The sequence below is a fragment of the Pan troglodytes genome, chromosome 13, assembly GCF_028858775.2.
Source record: "Pan troglodytes isolate AG18354 chromosome 13, NHGRI_mPanTro3-v2.0_pri, whole genome shotgun sequence".
NCBI lineage: Eukaryota > Metazoa > Chordata > Mammalia > Primates > Hominidae > Pan > Pan troglodytes.
In genome coordinates this window covers 59,454,697-59,475,090 of record NC_072411.2, presented here as the reverse complement: position 1 = coordinate 59,475,090, position 20,394 = coordinate 59,454,697, and the positions used below count along the sequence as shown (strand labels likewise).

The window sequence follows — 20,394 nt, the reverse complement described above, 5'->3', positions numbered from 1 at the left end:
GTTTAAAAAAAGAACGAGAATTACAAAACTAAATCAAACTGACAGGCTACCAGTACTTAAAAGCAGAATAAGAGCAAATTCCCCTCTGCACCCAAGTCCTTCAGGAACTCATGGAAATAAGTAAATAATTAACTACTTTTACTTGAAGTATGATAAAGAGGGCCTCTGGGTTTGTTGAGCAAGCACTAGATGATCTTCAGTGTCCTATGTGGTCCAAAGTTTCCATAACATGATTTCTGCCCTCAGGGAAATCACATTTCAAAAGTGGGGAAAAGGGAAGTTTAGACTAAGCTAGCATGGCTCATTTGAAAAATGACAAAAGCTATTTTACCTCTGAGTGTGTCTCTAAACACCTCTGGCATTCCATACAAATACAATTATTTTCTCCCCTGGGGAGTTCACTGGTTTAGGTGGGTTTTTGTTTTCTAGTTGCTTGGGAGAGTGAGTCATGTTTCAAAAGCTAAACCATTAAGCAAAGAATAGCAAGCCATAAGCAAAGGACACAGTGTAGAGTGAAAAATCTATAATGGTCTATGCGCTTATGAACTATTTTGTATTTAAGAGAAGTTTTACTTTTTGAAAAATTCAAAGGCATAAATATAATATTATCAGTTTTCAGTAGTTGGAAAACAAATCAAAGTTAATTGTAATGAACACTTATTGATCGTGGAATCCTTGCACTTTAGAAAGGATTTCCAAGGCATCAATTATTTAAAAAAAAAAATCTCTAAAATCCAGCTAATAAACTGACTCGCTAATCCAGGGAAAGAGGGGCATCAATACTTGGCAAAAAAAAAAAAAAAAAAAAAAAAAATCACTCTGCTTGTTCTGGGTATAAGGCTTTGGGTCTGTTTTCCAGGGTGAAGAGAGAAGGAAACATTCCCTATGTGATTATGCATTTGTGTGTATTGTATACAGAATTTTTTTGTGAGGTGTTATAAATCAGACAAAAGAGAAAACGCATTTTACCCAGAAATAGCAATTACTTAGGGGGATAAAATACAGCAGCATAAGAAAGACTAGGAACTATTAACAATCTGCTTATCACCGAATAAAAGTGTTGTCCTACACACTGATTGTGGAGTTGAATATCATATCATAGATAGAAGTGACAGATCCATACAATCTGGCTTTTCCTTCATTCAGTTTCTTAACTTGTGGCTAGAAGCCAGTGATATATTTTGCTGTCTTTGTTCCTCCCTCCACACGTGCTCTGGTGAGCAGCTGTTATGTTTTCCTTTCCTTGCTTAGCCATGATCAGTGTACTTTTTTGAGGTCCTAGTAAGAATTTTAATCAGTCCTGGCCAGTAATTACTCTCTTTCCAGATGTAAATCTCTTACGCATACTTCATTTTTATTCTTCTCCAGTGTTACGAAGAAGGGTGAAATTCTGTTACAGAGCTTGTTGTACCATTAGCAGGAAGGGCATAAGTTGCTTCCCTCAGTCCTCCTGTGAAATGGGTGAGGGCGTCGTTTTCTGATACTGCTAATCTAAAACAGAGGTATTTTGGTGATTGCATATGCTTTGGTTTTTCTCCTTCCCTGAACCCAAGAATGTTCAGTGTTTTATTATTTCCACATTGTGCAGGTTCTACCTAGTTTAAAGAAGACAAATTTTTCAGGAACAATAGCTGTTGTATCTCTCAATGCATTCTCAACATGCCCAACATACATCTACAAAACTTTTGAGTGTTTCACCCAGTGAGGGTATGAAATAGTTTAGAATAAGATTTTTAATTTTGGCCATTTTTATCAGCTTTGACTTTCTCCATATTATCTCAGAAACCATTATGTGACATTCAATTAACTGAATTATCTGCTCCAAATATTTTATTTATTTGACTTATATTTATGCAATTTTTACATATCATAGATATATGTAAAATGAGGTTCTTGTCCTAATAGAAGAATGCCTTGCAAACAAATAACTGCGGTATATGCTGATGTGTCAAGATCTATGTGAGTAGGGCAAAAACTAAATCTTATAGGAGTCCAGAAGTGGTAACGAGACATTTCTGGTTGCTTCCATCAGGGAATACTTCAAAGATTAGGTGGCATTTAAACTCAGCTCCTAAGTGAAAAAAATTTTAACAAAGATGGGGTGGAGTATATATTGGTCAAAGGATCCAAAATTTCAGTTACACAGGAGGAATAAGTTCAATAGACCTATTGTACAACACAATGACTATAGTTAATGGCAATGCATTATATACTTGAAAACTGTCAAAATGGTAGATATTAAGTATTCTCACCACAGAATAATATGTGTGATAATGCATGTTAGTTTGATTTAGCTATTCCGCAATGTATATATATTTTAAAACATCATGCTGTACACCATACATATATACAATTTTTATTTGTCAATTTAAAAAATCAAAATCAAGGGGGTAAAAAATAGAAATGGGGAGAATGGGGAGGGGTTTTAGAAAGAGAGCTGTTTAAACAAAGATACAGAGATATGATAATGCTAGATGAATTATCAGGAGGAAGGCTATCATATCTTGCAGCAGGAAGCCAATATATTTAGACTAAAAGCTAAGACTGAAAAATTAGGTACAAATTAGATTGTAGACGATTTTGAATGCAAGGCTAAGAAGTTTAAATCTAAATCAACAGTTATGGGAACTTGGCACTATTAGATAGGAATAGTTTGTTTGGGAAGACCATTTACGGGAGACCAGTTGCCATCTATTGTGTTGTGTTGAGGACTGAACTTTGGGCCTCAACTAGGAAGCTGCTGGTGGTCATGGAAAAGAAGAGAGAGATATCAGACATTCCAGAGGCAGAAGTAACAAAATGAGAAGTCTAACTGAAAAGAAAAAGAGAAGTCTGAGACAAATGAGATGGGAGCTGTGTTCCCTACAGGATTGTCCTGGTGAATCTTGTTCTTTCTCTACTTCAATGTGTGCATATCTTGGAGCATGGAGTGGGCTGTGCAAAGCACACTCTTCATTCTGAATGCTCATCTTCCCCAACTTTACATTTCTGAAATTAGGATACGTCTTACCATCTATGGATGTGTTTAATATGGAAATTTTTCTTGAAAGGCAGTTAGTAAATCAACAGTACATATTTTAATTGATGGTACCTTATCATCAAAGAAATAAAGTGTACATTATTGCTGTGTTTGGGTTTTGCTTTCAAAACAAAGTTATTGTTTTGGGTTTTGTTTTTCAAACAAAATTATTCTATAGTCTTACAATTAAGCCAAACAGCCTAGAATGCATAAATTACATTTAAATATTAAAGACACAGTAAATATTATCCAACAAACACCTACATTGCCCAAAGTAAAGAATCACTGCAAAAATAAGTCTACTGTCAGAGCTTTGGGCAGATTATGAATGTATTCATCAAATGTTTACTGATGAGCTCTTATGAAAAAGCCACTCTTCTAGGTGCTAGAGGGACAGAAAATAAATGAGAAAAGAATTCTGTCTTGGAGGTGGAGCTCCCAAGAAGAAAAAACAGGTATACATAATTTTAACAAGGCAAAATGTGATTTATCATAAGAGAGATCCCCAAGTTGTGCTTTGGATTATTTGAAGAGGGGATGCTCATGTTTGCTTGGGAATATCAGATGAGACTTCAGGGAAGATGTGGCATTTAAGTTGGGCTAGGAGAGTGGGGAGAATTTCTGTAGCTAGAGGTCAGAACCTGGAAAGGACCATGTTTCTTCAGGGAACACAGCAGTCCAGAGTAGTTGGAGTGTAAACCATAAGCAATAACAGTGATAACTGTAGGAAGCATTTGCTGAGAAATTACTATGTACCAGGCACTGTTGTGTTTTACTTTGTGATATGCAGTGTTATTGGTCCCATTTTACAGATGAGGACACAGAAGCACAGTTAAATAACTTGTGCAAGGGGCTAAGAGCCCAAGCATCGCCAGTAGGCTTTACTTCTTTCGTAAGCACGACGCATGTAAGAGCACGCACACAGTGATGTTCAGCTATGAAAGAATGCTGAACACAGGTCAGGGGAGGTGTTGCAAACTTATGTTAAAGAGTTTGGAGTTTATTCTATAGCCAAAGTGACAGCATTATTTAGATTTGGAACACTATGTCACTATCATCATGGTGTGTATAGTAGAATTGAACCATAATGGTCTTTAGTAATATGGTACCAGGGAAGTGTAGAATTGAACCATAATGGTCTTCAGCAATATAGTACCAGGGAAGTGTAAATTGTGTGTCAAATTCTAGCATCTTTCAGGGGACATTTAAACTCCTAAATTTTCATAAGACTTTGCATTCTCAAAGACCTTTTCTATTGCCTATGTCATTTATTTTGATTCTCATAATGATGTGACATTTTTTCCTGTATTGGTTATAAGGGGAAATGTACCCCAAACTGGCACTGATTTTCTCAAAGCTCTATGGCTGACAGGTGGTGGAGCCAGGGAAAGAAACAAGGTATCTGGAGCCTGGATAATTGCTACTGTCTTCTGCTTAGTCCTTGGCACTTTCTTCTTTTTACTGGTTTTGTCTCAACAATCCCCCTTTTTACAATCAGAGGTGTAAATGAGCATGTGTATAAGAACTGATAGGTTTGCTTGACACTGCAAGTCAGTTCTCCTAAGCAGAAGATAGTATTCTTACCAAGCAAGAGAAGTGGACCATTCTCTGGCTGACATTAGCAGAAGCAGGAGGTCAGGTGTTTGCCCTGTAGCTTCTGTACATTTCTGTTGATGAGTAGGGAGCAGTCCTAGCTGGCTACCTCTGGAAACTCAGTGTCTGGCTAACACGGTGAAACCCCAAAATTTATTTTCTTACAGTTCCAAAGGTTAGAAGTTAGAAATGGAGGTGTCACCAGGGCATGCTCCCTCTGAGACTCTGCACAGAAGCCTTGATTCCCTCTTCTCTGCTTCTTGTGGTGGCTGTCAATTCTTGGTGCTTTTTGACTTGCAGCTACAAAGTTTACAATCCCAAATCTGCCTCTATCATCACATGGGGTTCTTCCTGTGTGTCCATCTTCACATGGCATTTTAATCTTCTTATAGGACACCAGTCATATTGGATTAGGGCCTACCCTAATGACTTCACCTTAAAAAGACCCCATTTCTAAATGAGGTTACTCTTACAGGTACCAAAGGTAAGGATGTCAACATATCTTTTTAGGGGGACACAATTCAGTCCATAAAAGATAGAACCAATAATTGACAATCTTCCTTTTATTAAGGTTAGCTATATACTTGTCATATCACTTTCTCAAGATTGTAAACTTCTTAGGCATATGAGCTGAGCTCTAATAGAAGAAATACTTTGATCCTCTTTGGTAAATCCATAGTATTGTTAGAATTATTGTTTTAATTGTAATCACACAAAACCTTTTTTGTCAGTCTCTATCTTTCCTACTTGATTTTTTTCCCCATGAGGGCAGGGATCTGGCTCATTTTTACATTCTCACAGGGTTAGCACAATTAACAGGAGACAGTATTGCAGAGTGGCTAACCTTCTCATGTTTGGAAAATGATGATATGGTTTCTAATTCTGGCTGTTCTGGGTCTTAGCTGTTAACCTTAGGCAAGTATGTTGGCTTCAGAATCCTCATCTGAAAAGAATGATAAATATCATACTCTTCTTACGGTTTGTATGAAATTAGAAACATTTTGCATATTGCCTGTTATTATAATTATATACTCAGTAAGTGCTTGCAGAATTGAATTCAAGGAGGCCAAGCAGTCTAGTCATAGTTCTGCCATTAAATTACTCTATTCCTTTGGGCAAGACTGCCATCTTTTCTGAGCCTTCATTTGTTTACCTGCAAACTAAGGGAGTAGATGAGATGACTCTAAGATCCCTTCCAGTCTGTAAATTCAGCTAGTGTCTTCTTAGGACTTCAATAATACATATACACACTTATATATACATATATGTATATACATATACATATATACACATACATATACAGAAATAAATAAATATATGAGATATATATATATGCAGTCAGTCCTCTGTATCCATGGGTTCCACATCTGTGAATTCAATCAACAATGGATTGAAAATATTAGAAAATAAAAATGGATGGTTGTAGCTGTATTGAACATGTACAGACTTTATTTTCTTGTTATTACTTCCTAAACAATACAACTATTTGCATAGCATTTACATTGTATTAGGTATTATGAGTAATCTAGAGAGGATCTGAAGTATATGGGAGGATATGCATAGATTATATACAAGTACTACATTATTTTATATAAGGGACTTGAGCATGTGTGGATTTTGGTATCTGCAGGGATCTTGGAACCAATCCCCTACAGATATCAAGGGATGACTGGAGATATACAGATGCAGAGAGAGAGAGAGAGAGAGAAAGAAAGAGAAATATATATATGTATTTGATATATATAGCAAACCAATATATACTCGATTCTATTCTTTACTGAGGAGTCTAACAAATAGTATGGATTTATTAGAGGGCTATATTGTTATTGGTTTCTCTCCTGTGCTTACTACCCTGAACTGTATATATTTGACTTATGTCAATTAAATAAAATTTGAGAAATGTTTATGGCTGCCTATTATAAGTCAGGCTCTGTGCTAGGTTATGGGCACCCAAAAATGACTGGTATACTATTCCCTGTGTTACATTTGAATCTCAAAACAATTGAGATTTCATATCTTTTCTTACAAATTGTAAACAGTCAGGAAAAGAAATAAAATAGAGGATTCTGGTTTTCTAAGAAGTTACCTTACTGCTCTTCTGTAGTTCCTTCTGCTGCACACACACACACACACACACACACACACACACACACACACACATAACTTTCTAGACTCTGAAAACAAAAGTGGAGAAGGTGAGGAACATTCCAACTGTTGCTTTCTGTTGGCCTTTCTCTGCCGATCCACTTACCATTCTCAAAGACAAGTCCCCTATAGGGAGCAGAGCGAATCCAGGCAGCTCCAGAAGGTAAGCAGAGTGGAGGAGTGTCTATTTGGGGAACACTAAGGTGAAAGTTCTCCCTAGAGCTCGTCCATCCACATCTGGATGTGACTTATCACCTTTATTCAATGGGTTGAGTTGGGACCTCCCTAGTCGGTAATATTTGAACTGGGATTTGCAGAGAGAGAGAGAGAAGACAAATGAAACAGGCCAAGGGGAGCAGTGTTTTGGGCAGAAGAAGCAGTGAGTGCAAAAGCCCTCAGGAGGAACTGCTTCCTGCTGGAGGAACAGAAGGAAGGCCAGCGTGACCAGGGTGATATGAAGTTGTAGGATCTGCTAGAACATGCAGGACCTTGAAGGATAGGGTAAGGAGTCTGGATTTTATTTGAAGCCCTGGGGAAAATCACCTAGATTTCATGCTGGTGTTTTGTTGTTCCAAGTATTACACAAAATTCCAGTCCCCAAACAGGTTTCTTGCTTTCTAAGAAGTTACTTTCTACAGCCCTGAAGCCCTTGCCGATTCTGTGGGGCTGCCTGTCCACGCCCATTGGGCACGAGTTAAGATTAAGTAAAAGCCAAGCCCTGAGTGTGACGCAGGATGCTAAGTAAGGGAAGAGGAAGGAACTCTGTCACTTGTTTACCTTGAATTTTGACAGAAGATTTGGATTTCGAAATGGAACTGTGTGTGTGGTAGAGAAGGGTGGGGGTAATAAGTGAATTAGACACTAGAAAACTGCCACTTTAGAAACAGTGGATTTCAAAAGAACACACCAATGCCCTTTACCATCACAAAAATTAATGGCTACTCTCTGCTACTACATTATTTTGTGGAGACTTCAGTAGATCTTTTTGAGGAGGAAAAAAAAGACAAAGAAATATGAAAGAATTGCCTAAAAGAATGAAAACAAAATCACATTAAGCAAAATAAAATCTTAGCCTGTAAACCAACACCAAACAGCCATTGGATAAACCAATAATTCTCATTGGCAAGCATAAACAGAGGTACGAGGACCTTTAAAACCATAAGACATTATGAACTAAATGTGATTTGCTTTTTAAAATTCTTTGTGAATTGTTGATATTTTTAAAGTTGACCAAATAATATATGAATGTGTACTTACTATAAAAGATTCAAGCCATATATGGCATACACTTTGAACTTTCCTACCCATCTTCTCCCACAATGGTTCAAGAAGTAACCACTATTCTATTAACAGGCTGGTATATATCTTACTAGTCTTTTTTTTAATGTCTGTACATGTTAGTGTACATATATGTATGTGAACTTTAAGAAAAAAGTATAAATGAGATCACACCATACCTATTATTCTACCGTTTTCTCCACTTTGTCTTAAAACTCTTTATCAGCATATGAATGTTTATTGTATACTTTTCAATAGGTGCACAGTATTCCATTGAATTAAATTACCATAAATTATTTAACCAGTTCCCTATTAATGTAAATTTAAAACTCCGGTTTTTTGCAATCACAAACAATGCCACAAGAATCATTCTTGAATTGTTTTTTGCACATATGGAAGTATTTCCATAGGGTCAATTCTCTCTCTTTTTTTTTTTTCTTGAGACAGGGTCTTGCTCCATCACCCAGGCTGGAGTGCAGTGGCTCCACCATGGCTCACTGCAACCTCTGCCTCCTGGGTCCAAACCATTCTCCAGCCTCAGCCTCCCGAGTAGCTGGGATTACAGGCACCTGCCACCACGCCTGGCTAACTTTTGTATTTTTAGTGGAAATGGGGTTTCACCATGTTGGCAAAGCTGGTCTTGAACTCGTGACCTCAGGTGATCCACCCAACTCGGCCTCCCAAAGTGCTGGGATTACAGGCGTGAGGCCCTGCACCCTGCCCTAAGGGTCAATTCTTAAAAGAAGATTCACTACCATTAACTGTCAAAAGTGTAACACATTACATGTTGTACATTTAAAATTTTGATACTGTCAAATTACCCCACTGTTATTATGTCTTTATTGATTTGTATTCCTACCAGAAGTGTTTAAGTGCTCACTTACTTGCAATTTTGCCAATACTGGATTTCACTAACCTTTATTATTTTTGTTTATTTGGTGAGCAAAAAGTAGTATCTATTTCAGTTTTTGCTTTCCTGATTACTAATTAGGGTGAGTTCCTTTAATAAATCTTTTGACAATTTGTATTTCACCTGTAAATTATCTGTTCCTAGCCTTTGCTATTTAAAAATACTTTGTTGAGAAGTATAATTTTAAGAACTCTATTACAACCATTGAGCAATTTTCTGTCACAAATAATTTCTTGCTATCTTTCACTTAGCTTTCACCTATGAACATTATAGCTTTCATTGAACAGAAGTTTTTCATCTTTACATTGCTAATGCTTTCTGGGCTCTTATGTATTGTTAGGAAAAGCATTCCCAACCTAATTATATTAAATATTCTATATTTTCTGCTATTCTTTTATAGATTTTAAATTATTTTTACTTTTCTAACTCCTTAAGCTGCCTGGAAATTACTATTATATTATCATAAAAAGCTAAGATTTAATTTTTTTCAAATGGGTTCCAGTCTTATTTATTGGAAGATATATTCTTTTCCTAATGCATTGAAATAACTTCTTGGAAATATAAATTTCTACATATGCATGTGTATGTTTGGGGCGTCTCTATTCTTTGGTAATATTGTATTTATAGACATTCTTTTTATTGACCTTTCCTGTTTGACAATACAGTTCTAACCCATATAATATTAAAGATAGATTTCCCAATGCCCATCCTTACCTCCATCTCTTACCTCTTTTATTTTCAGATTTTTCTTGGCTAGTCTTGTGCACTTTCTCTTTCAGATGAGTGTGAGAACGTGTGTCAAACTTTATAAACAAACAAGCAAGCAAACACACAAAACCTACAGAGATTTTGACTTGCAGTGAACTATTTTAGAACATTTGGGGATAATAAACGTATTTACAAGATGGGCTCTTCTCATATGAGAACATGGCATACCTTTCCTTAGTCTGGACTCTAGAATTTTCTTCATAACATCTTAAGAATGCTTGCTAAATTCATTTCTGTTTTATGACTTTTTGGCTATTTTGATGTGTCTTTCTCCCATTCTTATAAGTTCTTTTGTAATAAGATAATATTATAGTATAATATATTAACAAATATATAACATAACTGTTATTGTATAAGAAGCTTGTTTCTTTATATTTGTATGTTGTCTTTTGAATGCTATACTTCAGAAAAATTCTCACCAGGTTTTTGTTCTTCATGAATTGTCCTGGATAATCTAGTTATGAAGCCATATAATCAACAAACTTGACAGTTTCATTGTGTTTCTTTATAAATTCAATATCTTTTGTTTGTGATATACTGTAAAATTGTGAAGAGTGATGATGGTTATGGTCATCGTGGTCTGCCTTTTTACAATAATGAAAACATTTACATTTCAATATTAAGGTTAATGTTGGGTGGGTATTTCTGGTAGATACTCTTCATTATGGTAAGGTATTTTTCCTTCTATCCCCAGCTTACTTGGAATTTTTAAAAGCAAAAATCAATCTTAATAGCTGTGACATCTATTACATTGAATTTAATTTCTTTTTAATGCAGAAATTTAGTGATTTTATTTTATTGCCTAAGGTCATGCTCTTTGCCTCAAATAGATTTGAATGAACTCATTTCAGTAAATTATTCCTGCCAGGCGCGGTGGCTCACACCTGTAATCCCAGCACTTTGGGAGGCCGAGGCGGGTGGATTACAAGGTCAGGAGATCGAGACCATCCTGGCTAACAAGGTGAAATCCCGTCTCTACTAAAAATACAAAAAAATTAGCTGGGCGTGGTGGCGGGCGCCTGTAGTCCCAGCTACTCGGGAGGCTGAGGCAGGAGAATGGCGTGAACCTGGGAGGCGGAGCTTGCAGTGAGCCGAGATCGCACCATTGCCCTCCAGCCTCGGCGACAGAGCAAGACTCCGTCTCAAATAAATAAATAAATAAAATAAAATAAAATAAATTATTCCTATATTCAAATAGAAACAGCCCTCTTCACTGAAGCCAATTTCTATTGGGTGTGGTGAATACAATTCATTTATTTCATGGTTGTTATGGCAGCAAGATAAAGATATATATGCATCAGGTTAAAAATAAAACTAAATGAAAATTATCTATCCATTTCTCTATATAGACAGGTAGATCTCTATATGCCTCTATATCTTGATCTTGACGTTTATACTTGATTGGACATATTCTTAAATATTTTATTAATCAAGTAACTTTAAAATAAAAATAGCTACTTTTTAAAAAATACAATAGTCCTCAAAGAAGGAAAATACTCCGGGTAATAAGTGGTCAACCAATTATATATTTCTCTTAAAGCTTTAATCTTTCTTGGAAAGACATCTTCATATTATAGAACAATTCCCTTAGTACAAAAATGTTGTTCATTCCGGTTGAGTTAAACCCTCTCTACCTTTGTCTTAATGGGTTAATGAACAAAAGTTTGTTTTGAATGAATTTTAAACAAATCCAGAATTAGGGTTCCTTTAACTATTGGTTATCCTGGTTACTTTGTGTTTCTTTTTAAAGGGATTTTTGCTGTTAGGGCTTTATCTCTCCAAAAAGGTGACAGTCTGTAGAAATTGGGGAACTCATTAGAGGGCTGACGCTTTTTTTTTTTTTTTTACAGAGGGATTCAATAGTCTACTGTTCTTCACACTCTATGTGAAGAGTCTTTTCTGTTTTCTATAAGCCTGTATTTTCATTCAGTTTTATTTTTTAACCCGATTAAATTATGTGGTATGAATGGGAACACAATGTAAAGCAAAGCAATTACAACTACAATGGTTGATGTCAGGGCTGAAAGTCTCAGAATCCCCCTCTCATACCTTTCTCTTTTTCTTCTTCTTCCCTTATTTCCCAGGACATTCAAAGGATCTCCTTACATTTTCATGAGTACAGTTTTAAAATCATTGCATAGACTACCTCTTAAGACTCAAAACAACCCGCATTCACAGAGCATTTTGTATAGATATATGGATAAGTCCACAGGAGAAGCTGCCTTTTAAAACCTATGCACATCCTGACTGCTTCCAAGTGGCCCCAATACTACTGTGTACCTTCAGCATGGACCCTTCAACATGAAGCCATCTCTGCCATATGCCCAACATGCTCAAAGTACTCCCCCTAAACCTGAAATAGATAAAGTTGCAAAAGGAATATTTAAAAGTGCAGTTAATGATGTTTCTAGGTGATAAGTGCACCAAATGAATGTGTCTACTTTTATATCTAAAAGAGTGTTGAAATTATCTTACTGAGTTATTTCATGAAACACTGATCTAGATAATCTATTTAAAGCCCCAATTGAATTTAGTGGCTTAATCCCTTGAATGATATTGCAATCTACCCATAGCTTCATGATTTGATTGAATTAAACTTGAATAAATCAGAAAATTGTTTCCTTGCACTTGTATTAAAAACATAGTAGATTTGATGTATTGCTAGCTATTATTTATATTAGGTTTAAAGTTTTTCTTTGTGTTGTTTTAAATATGCATGTCACAACTCTAAGCCAATATTTGGCTTATATCACACTAGGATTTCTAATATAGGGTCTTTATGACCTTTGTTTCTGTTATTTTCCTTTCCTGAGCTGCCTTTTTCAGGGCTTGTCCTAGTTACAAATTTTTAGTTTATCCTTTTCTGAAGAAGGCTATTACTCTCTGGGGAGTAGTGTTCATAATTCCAGTGATCCACACTGAGTTGGATGAGGACATCTGTCTACCCAGCTCCATCACTCAAATAAGGTGATACATAGGACAGAGCAGTTTTCACATTTAGTGGATCCTCATATATGAGAGTAACTTTACTAAATCAAATTTACCTTATATAAATTCAAAGGCACAATATTCAAATATTGTCTATGTGACTTTAACACATCTCCTACATCATTCCAGAGACCCACATAAAAACTTCCCTTCCAAATGAAGGCAAAAGGCCAAAATAAAACAAATTAGCAAACCAAACCACAACAAAACAAAATCCTGTGATGTTCCAGGAAGCCAGATAAAATCTTCTTGTGCAAATAAAGGCAAATAGCAAAAATAAAACAAACAAAAAACTCAACAACTATCTTAAGATCAGAAAGGCATAGAGGAAGTCTCATTTTTTAAGCAACCAGTTACTCTTCTTCTGTGTCTTACAATAATCCAGAAATTTCACACATTGGCTCTGATAGTGGTTTTCAAACACATCTTGATATTCGATGGTAAGGAATTCACATGTATTGTGTAGCCTTTAGACTTCTTCAGGGTGAGCAAGGGCATCCTTGCTGCACATAGAGGCACTTAGTAATGAATAGGGCTATTCATATAGAATTCATGTTATATCCTTTTTTAGCTTTTCCTTTTGAAGGCTTGTTACTTAAAGCAAAATTCAGTAGATATAGCTAACTTTATACCATGTGCTATTCATGGGCTATTCTGTCTATTTTTTCCTGCAAATTTTTGTTTTAGATATGTGAACACTAAAGTTTAGAGAGTGTATTAGTCAGTTCAAGCCACCATAACCAATACCATAGCATAACAAATACCATAGACTGGGTGGCTTTAAACAATAGAAATTTATTTTCTCACAGTTTTAGATGCTGGGAAGTCCAAGATTGAGGTGCTGGCAGATTCAGTTCCTGGTGAGGGCTCTCTTCCTGGCTTGCAGGAGGCTGCCTTCTTGCTGTGTCCTCATATGGTGGAGAGAGAGTCCTCTGCTACCTCTTCCTATGAGGGCACTAATCTTATCAGATCTGAGCCTTACCCTTATGACTTCGTTTAACCTTAAATGATTCATTAACCTCCTTATAGGCCCTATCTCTAAATACAGACACATTGAAGCTCAGGGCTTTAATGTATGAATTTTTGGGGGATACAACTCAGTCCATAGCCTTTAAAGCAGCAGAGCTAGGACTTGAATCTAAGTAGTGTGACACTGGAACCCTGTTGTCAACCCTCTTACAGCTGCCTAAGATTTTCATGGATGATTGTAAGGTTGGCTCAGTTTGTCTTGCAAACCTTTCCACCTTTCTTTCTCTGTTCCGTGCTTTAGGTATATTCCTCTCACCTGACTCTACCAAATCTCCATGTTGTAGGCCCTCAGTGTTCATCTCATTTGTACTAAAGATTAATTCCTTCCAAGGGTATTTGCATATTTATGAACAAAATGTTCCAAATAAGAGCTTTGCCCCACATAACAAATATTAGCTTTTAGAGCATAAGGCAGATGAGACGTATTTTTAAGAGACTCTGTCCTCATCTCTCAGATCACCCCTTAGTGAAAATTGTAGCACTTTGGAATATGGGCTTGTAGTACATACATTTCCTACCAAATTAATTTTTTTCCTTATTAATACCACAGAACACTATTGTTTAATCATTTTGTTTAATACCTACCTTTCTCTTTTTATTAACATTTATTGAACAATTTTTGTATGTAGGACATAAAGTATACATTTAAAGATAAAAGATGTTCCTTGCTTTCAAGGAAATTGGACATTAGCAGAGAAACAGATTTGTATACAATTAACTATTGCCCTAACTAGAATATATTAAGTCTCAAAAGAAGAATCTAAAAAAAATGATATGACATTTCAGAGAATGAAATCAGGCAATATAAAATAATTTTTATTTTATTTTATTTTTTTGTGAACAGTGAGATACTCCTGAAATCTTTTGAGTACCTAGGTAGCTTGATCCAATTCATTTCCAGAATCACCTCTCTAAAATAAACGGGAGGCTGAAGGGGAAGAGAGTCTGGTCTATTATAATTTTCCTAAGGTAAATCCTAAAAGAAAAGAGACGTTCTAAACAGTAGAACACCTTTGTAAGTCAAGGATTTGTTGTTTGGAAGTCACATTCCCCTTAAAAGATTACTGTTTCTCCACCCTTTATCACAAGGGACACTTTTGATCATGATATTAGTGACTGGCATGACACAGGCACTGACAGAACAGGGAAATGACCAATAAAAATAGACTAGGTCAAAAATTTGTAATTAACAGGTGTGACCACATTGATATGGGCTGGCTGGATGTCAGAGGTACTTTTGACCCTATCCAGGTATCCCATTATTTGAAAAATTTTACTTGTTAACACATTTCATAAGTAATAAGTATTTTCCAGTTTCTTAATTGAATGATGATCTATGATTTACATCAGCTTAAGGTCAGTATTACAATGAATTGGTACAATTTTAGTAGTCATTTATAAAAATGGGTGAGTCAGTTGGCCTGAGTGGGTGGCCTTATATTAAGCAAATGTATAATTTCCATTTGGCATTTTAAAATATTAAGAATAAAAATTAAAAATATTTACCTAACTTTATCAGATTCCTAGGGTACAGTGGACTGCTGTCGTCCATTAGTAGTGTTGATTTAATTTATGTGCCTCTTAGCCTGAAAATGTTTTTAAAATCAATCTCTCTCTCTGTCTTCCTAATACACACACACACACACACACACACACACACACACACGCACACCCCACATATACCTGTATACATATCTGTACATATCTATAAATATAGATTTTATGTGAATATCTTTATAATTGGTGTATTCTTTAGTTGCCAAGGTATTTACCACTCCCTTTTGCCTTACACATTTATGTTACTTACCTGGCTTCTGAAAACGTATGTGTTTTTAATTCCTGATTTAGACCGTTATATGTTTGTGGTGATATCACTTTGTCCATGTCAAAATTCAATTCCAGTATAATGAGTCATGCTGTGATAGAGTTTTTAAAATCTATAATTGGCTTCAACTTTTGAAGCACTATTAATTCAGATTTTACTATTTATATTTGGCAATTTCTACTTGAGTTGAATTCATCTTCACTTCCAGTACACACACATTTCATTTTAGTTCAAAGATTTGCTAACTCTTTCAAATGCTAGTATTGGTCTTCAGAGATTTTAAAAAGCACATTTGAGTTTTTGTGCCATATAAAACTTCTCTTTTTGACTTTTGTTTCGATTCTTCCTTTTACTTGCCTCCCCTACTCCTCCACTGAAACCAGTTCTCTCAAAACTACCTGCCCCCAACCTCAGTCAAAGGAAAAAAAAAAAAAGCATCTGATCTTGAGTACTTGGTGATGGTGCCCTTGACCCATATGCACATGCAGGGACCAACAGGCAATGTTCTTGGTGCCACCTTGGTTTGCCTGTTACCTTCCTGCCCACTCCTTTCCTCCCCTGGGACCACTTGCTGATGCTGCCGCAAAGTCTCGTCTAAGAAATGGCAACATTGTGCCCTAAATGTGCTGGCTTTCCCTTCCCATTGTACTTTGTAAAGATCATGGGTAATTTTTGTAAGGACAAAGTAGTAAAAGGACAACCAGAAGAATACTGAATGGTTACAACCTCAGTGGCAGATATAATGTCTTTTTGATGAACATTAATGATCTAGGGTATACTTCAGGGAAAGTACAGTATTACAAGGACTTCGAGAGAGAACATTATGACCGGCACCTGTAATTCTTGCCCATATTCACAAGAACTGAATGTCCTCGTGTGCTGACTTCTGCATTGCATTGCTAATGTTAAGTAAGAGAATGGATGGGAAACAAATGGTAGCACTTGGGGACATTTTTCTTTCTTCTCTAAAGAAAAAAATGGCAAATGGTGGTGTGAATGCAACTTGCCACAGAACATAAAAGCGTAAGAATTCTGGCTGTTTGAGGTGAAAAAATAAGTTGATTTTTCTTTAAATTGTAAAAATTAGCTCCAGGTTCTCTCAGGAGCTTAAAGAAAAAAAGCTTTGAGAAATGGGAGTGAATAGCAAGATAGGGTTTGTGTAACAAGTTCCTCAAACCACAGAGGTCACATGGGCTCTTTCTGCTTTGCTACTTTTGATTACTTGTCAGAGTTGTACTTTTAGCTTCCCCCATCCTGCAAGGCCACTCAACCATGTGCTAGCTGGAGTGATCTTTATTCACAATGTCTTTACAAAGGCTCCTGCAACACAGCAGCAATGGCAATTTGGCGGACTTCTGCGCTGGGCCAGCGTATAGCTCTTACTCCACACTCACAGGCAGCCTTACAATGGACGATAATAGAAGGATTCAAATGCTAGCAGACACGGTGGCTACTCTGCCTCGGGGACGAAAGCAGGTATGATTGCTATTTTGTACCCTTTAGAGTGTTCACATTCTCTTGAGGGCAGAGTGATATGTTTGTCTGACTTCATACTAATGGTGATATTTTAGAGGCTTTGGAATTACTGGCTGATTATTATGAGTGAAGGAGGTGAGATGCTCAGGGAGCTAGGTGAACCAGTCCAAAGATTTGAGACCACAATCAAACTTTTTTTTCAAGGGAAAAATTAAGATTGTTTTTCTTATTTGAAGAAGTGCTCAGGTAAAATAAACATCATTAAGCATTAAAAACTTGAAGATGGTTTATACAGATACAACCAGTATGAGAATTAATGCTCTTTTCCCCATTGTGTCTCCACTGATTCTTTCCCTTCCATCCTTACTTGCAGTCCTTGATGGTCATTTCAGTTCATAATCAAATAAGAAATACTTTTTCTGAGGACAAATTTTGTTGACTAATTATCTTCAGCTCTGGGTTGCTGGCACATACCTCAGGCTATTGGAAAGTAAGATTTTTTTTTTTTGGATAGATGAGTGCCAGATTGAATATCAGCTCACCACTTAGTGTCTGTGGGATCTTGAGCAAGCCACTTGCCTCTCTAAGCTTCAGTTTTGTTTTTTCTAAAATGGAGTTAATAATAGAACCACCCTTATTGGGTTCTTATGTCGGTTAAATAAGGAACTGTGCAGTGCCTAACACAGTGACTGGCATTCAGTGTGTGTTTATTAAATGCTAGATTATGCCATTTTAATATTTTTATTGCAAAGTTTGTCTCTAGGGATGAAAACTCATTTGGAAAAATCTATGTCTAACTGAATTTATTTTGATTTTTTCGTTCTTCAATTTCTAACATGTAAAAATTTTTTTTTTAACCATAATACCTCCTCAGGATTTTTTTTAAACAACTTGCTCTAAATCCCCAGGTACATATTTGAATTTCGATGTAGCATTTCTACAGAAAATATTTAGAATTGCCCTAGAGCAAGAATTTTTGCGCTTAAGTCTTGCATGTACAATCATGTGCTTCTCTTAAGCCTTCTAAATTCAGGATTAGAGAGGTATGGCATAGTGGGAGAGACATGATCTTTTTTCAGTGATGTATATAGCTGATTCCTTGGTATTTTTCAGAGTGAAGATAAGGGCACAATTTTCCATGATTTGGATTATTGATTGTTCTCAATCTAAAGTGCTTTTATGATACAAAGTTTAATGTAATGATGAACATTTTATCAATCTACAACCTGTCTGAAGATAAAGCAACATGAGAAATGCTGACATCTTTTTTCAGTTTTCAGATATAAAGCAGTCAGATTTTCTTTATATTTGCCATGACACTATCACACCAACTATGGTTCACTTGATTAGGCTATGATTTTTTTTTTTTTTTGCTGGAGACTGTGGGTACTTTTTCAATCAGGGTGGGAACTTTCCACCCTCTATGTCCTCCATACCTGCAACCTTACTCATTTGATCTACTCTCTAGCCCATGCAATTCAATGCAACACATGGTTTCTGAGCACCTACAAGGAGACAGACATCATGCTAAGTGTAGGAGGTAAAAAGACGAGAAGGGAATGTTTCCTACCCATATACTGTTTACAATTCAGTAAGCAGAAAGAATGGGTTTTCTGCAAAGTAAAACAACATGAATACTCTCATTGAAGTGAAACATCTGTAAATATAGCCTTGGAAATAGATATTCGAGACATTGAAGGGTATTCCAGATATTGAAGGGTATTCCAGAGCAAGGGAGAAATTGAAGCTGAGGCATAGATCCTTGTGCCTGGAGGACTTTTTTGTGTAACAACACAATATTAAGTGTGTCAGGAGAACCTGGTTAGTGTGTAGGAGGTGAGAGGAGATCTCAGCGCTGGGCTGCTTTACAGAACACTTGGACAACTTCCCCTGAAAAAGCCGGCACGAGGGCCACTGAACGTGTTTGAGAAGTAGAGGATTTCAGGAACCTTATTGTAGAAATGTAGTGGATTAGTGAGTAGAGACTAGTGGTGAGGGAGGAACTTTTGCAGTAGTTGGAGAAAGAGGAAATGGGGGAACAGAAAGGAGACTGAAAGGCTTTAATATGAAAGGGACTGAAGACAGAGGAGTCACATCTGGTTTTAAGCCAGAGTGAAGATAGCGTGAACTGAAAGAAGGCAATCAGTAGGAGAGGCTGATTATCAGAGGAGGATAAAGAGAGGGATTTTGGCATATGAAATACACGTGTGTGTGTGTGTGTGTATGTGCATATGTACATGTACACATAGGCACACAGGCATACACACATCCCCATACTAATTAATTTATGCAGATGTTCTCATCTTTTCTAGGTCTTCTCATTCCCCTTCTCTCAAATTCTTTCATGTGGTAGACTTTCCATATTCAAACAGCTTTTTCTTACTGTTGTGAGAATTGCTTTAAAAAATAGCAAAACAAAACTTCTTGTACATGATAGTTCTGATTCCGTACAATTATCATCAATGAGACTTGATGCAAGTTTATCCCAACATTTCACAATCTTCCAAATGGATGTTCATTTCCTTTAACTGGTTTTTAGAGAATAATCACCCATTTGGCACTGACTAAATTGCAGGCAACAAGATCCTTGTGAGGCAATCACATGAGCAGGTGTTTCTCTGCCTACTGTTATTTTCAACACTTTCAGGGCTGACGTCAACAGCTCATACTTCTTGTTGTTGTTGGCTTTGGTTTCTGCAAAGCTATATCTGGTTAGCTTGTAGTTTCAAATTAGTCTTCAGAATCTATTGGGTGTTTACATTCAGAATTATTTAAAAATAGATTTCTCTGTGTGCATATTATCTCACTACCTGTACTGATAGGAAGTGTCAGACACCCCAGTATGGCTTCTACTTGTGAACATAGTTTTAGGGCAAAAGAAAAAAAATCTTTGCAATGGAAAGCTTGGTAGGAAGGAGACAGGAGGAATTAAGGACAGTCTTTATCAATGATGTCAAAGAAGTAGTGATTGTCTTACCACCCACTCTCATAACTGTAGTACGTTGCTTTTGGAAAGCAGTTTTTACAGAATGCTATAGTGAGAACCAGGGACCTGACAAACAAGTCCACAAACTTCAGTGGTACCACAGACTGACTCTCTTTTCCTAATTTTCTTTTAGTTATCACATTATTGCTAAATAGGCAACTTCTGGCAGGCTGATTTCATCTATAAGTTCAGATAGGGAATGTGTGCTCTGCTCTGGGATGTGTACACTGCTGGGCTGGGCTCTGCCCTGCAGGAGCTTTCACGGTGTGTCCGGCAGCACACCCATCAGGTGCCGTAACTCCCAATTGTCCTGAACTACACCAGAGGATTTTAATCACCTCATGACAATTTTAGGTAGAAAACTGTGCTAATTTCAC

At 36.5% G+C, this 20,394-nt stretch overlaps 1 protein-coding gene across 1 annotated transcript in view; it reads left to right on the top strand.

Annotated features, from left to right (window-relative positions):
- Nucleotides 1-15,991: 15,991 nt before the first annotated feature.
- The window catches only part of CYTIP (cytohesin 1 interacting protein), a 30,230-nt gene continuing 25,827 nt past the window's right edge, over nt 15,992-20,394 (top strand). The window contains exon 1 of the mRNA XM_515844.9: nt 15,992-17,031. Within this exon, the coding sequence (XP_515844.2) occupies nt 16,858-17,031 (174 nt within the window). The 5' untranslated portion in view covers nt 15,992-16,857. The remainder of the gene's footprint in view (nt 17,032-20,394) is intronic.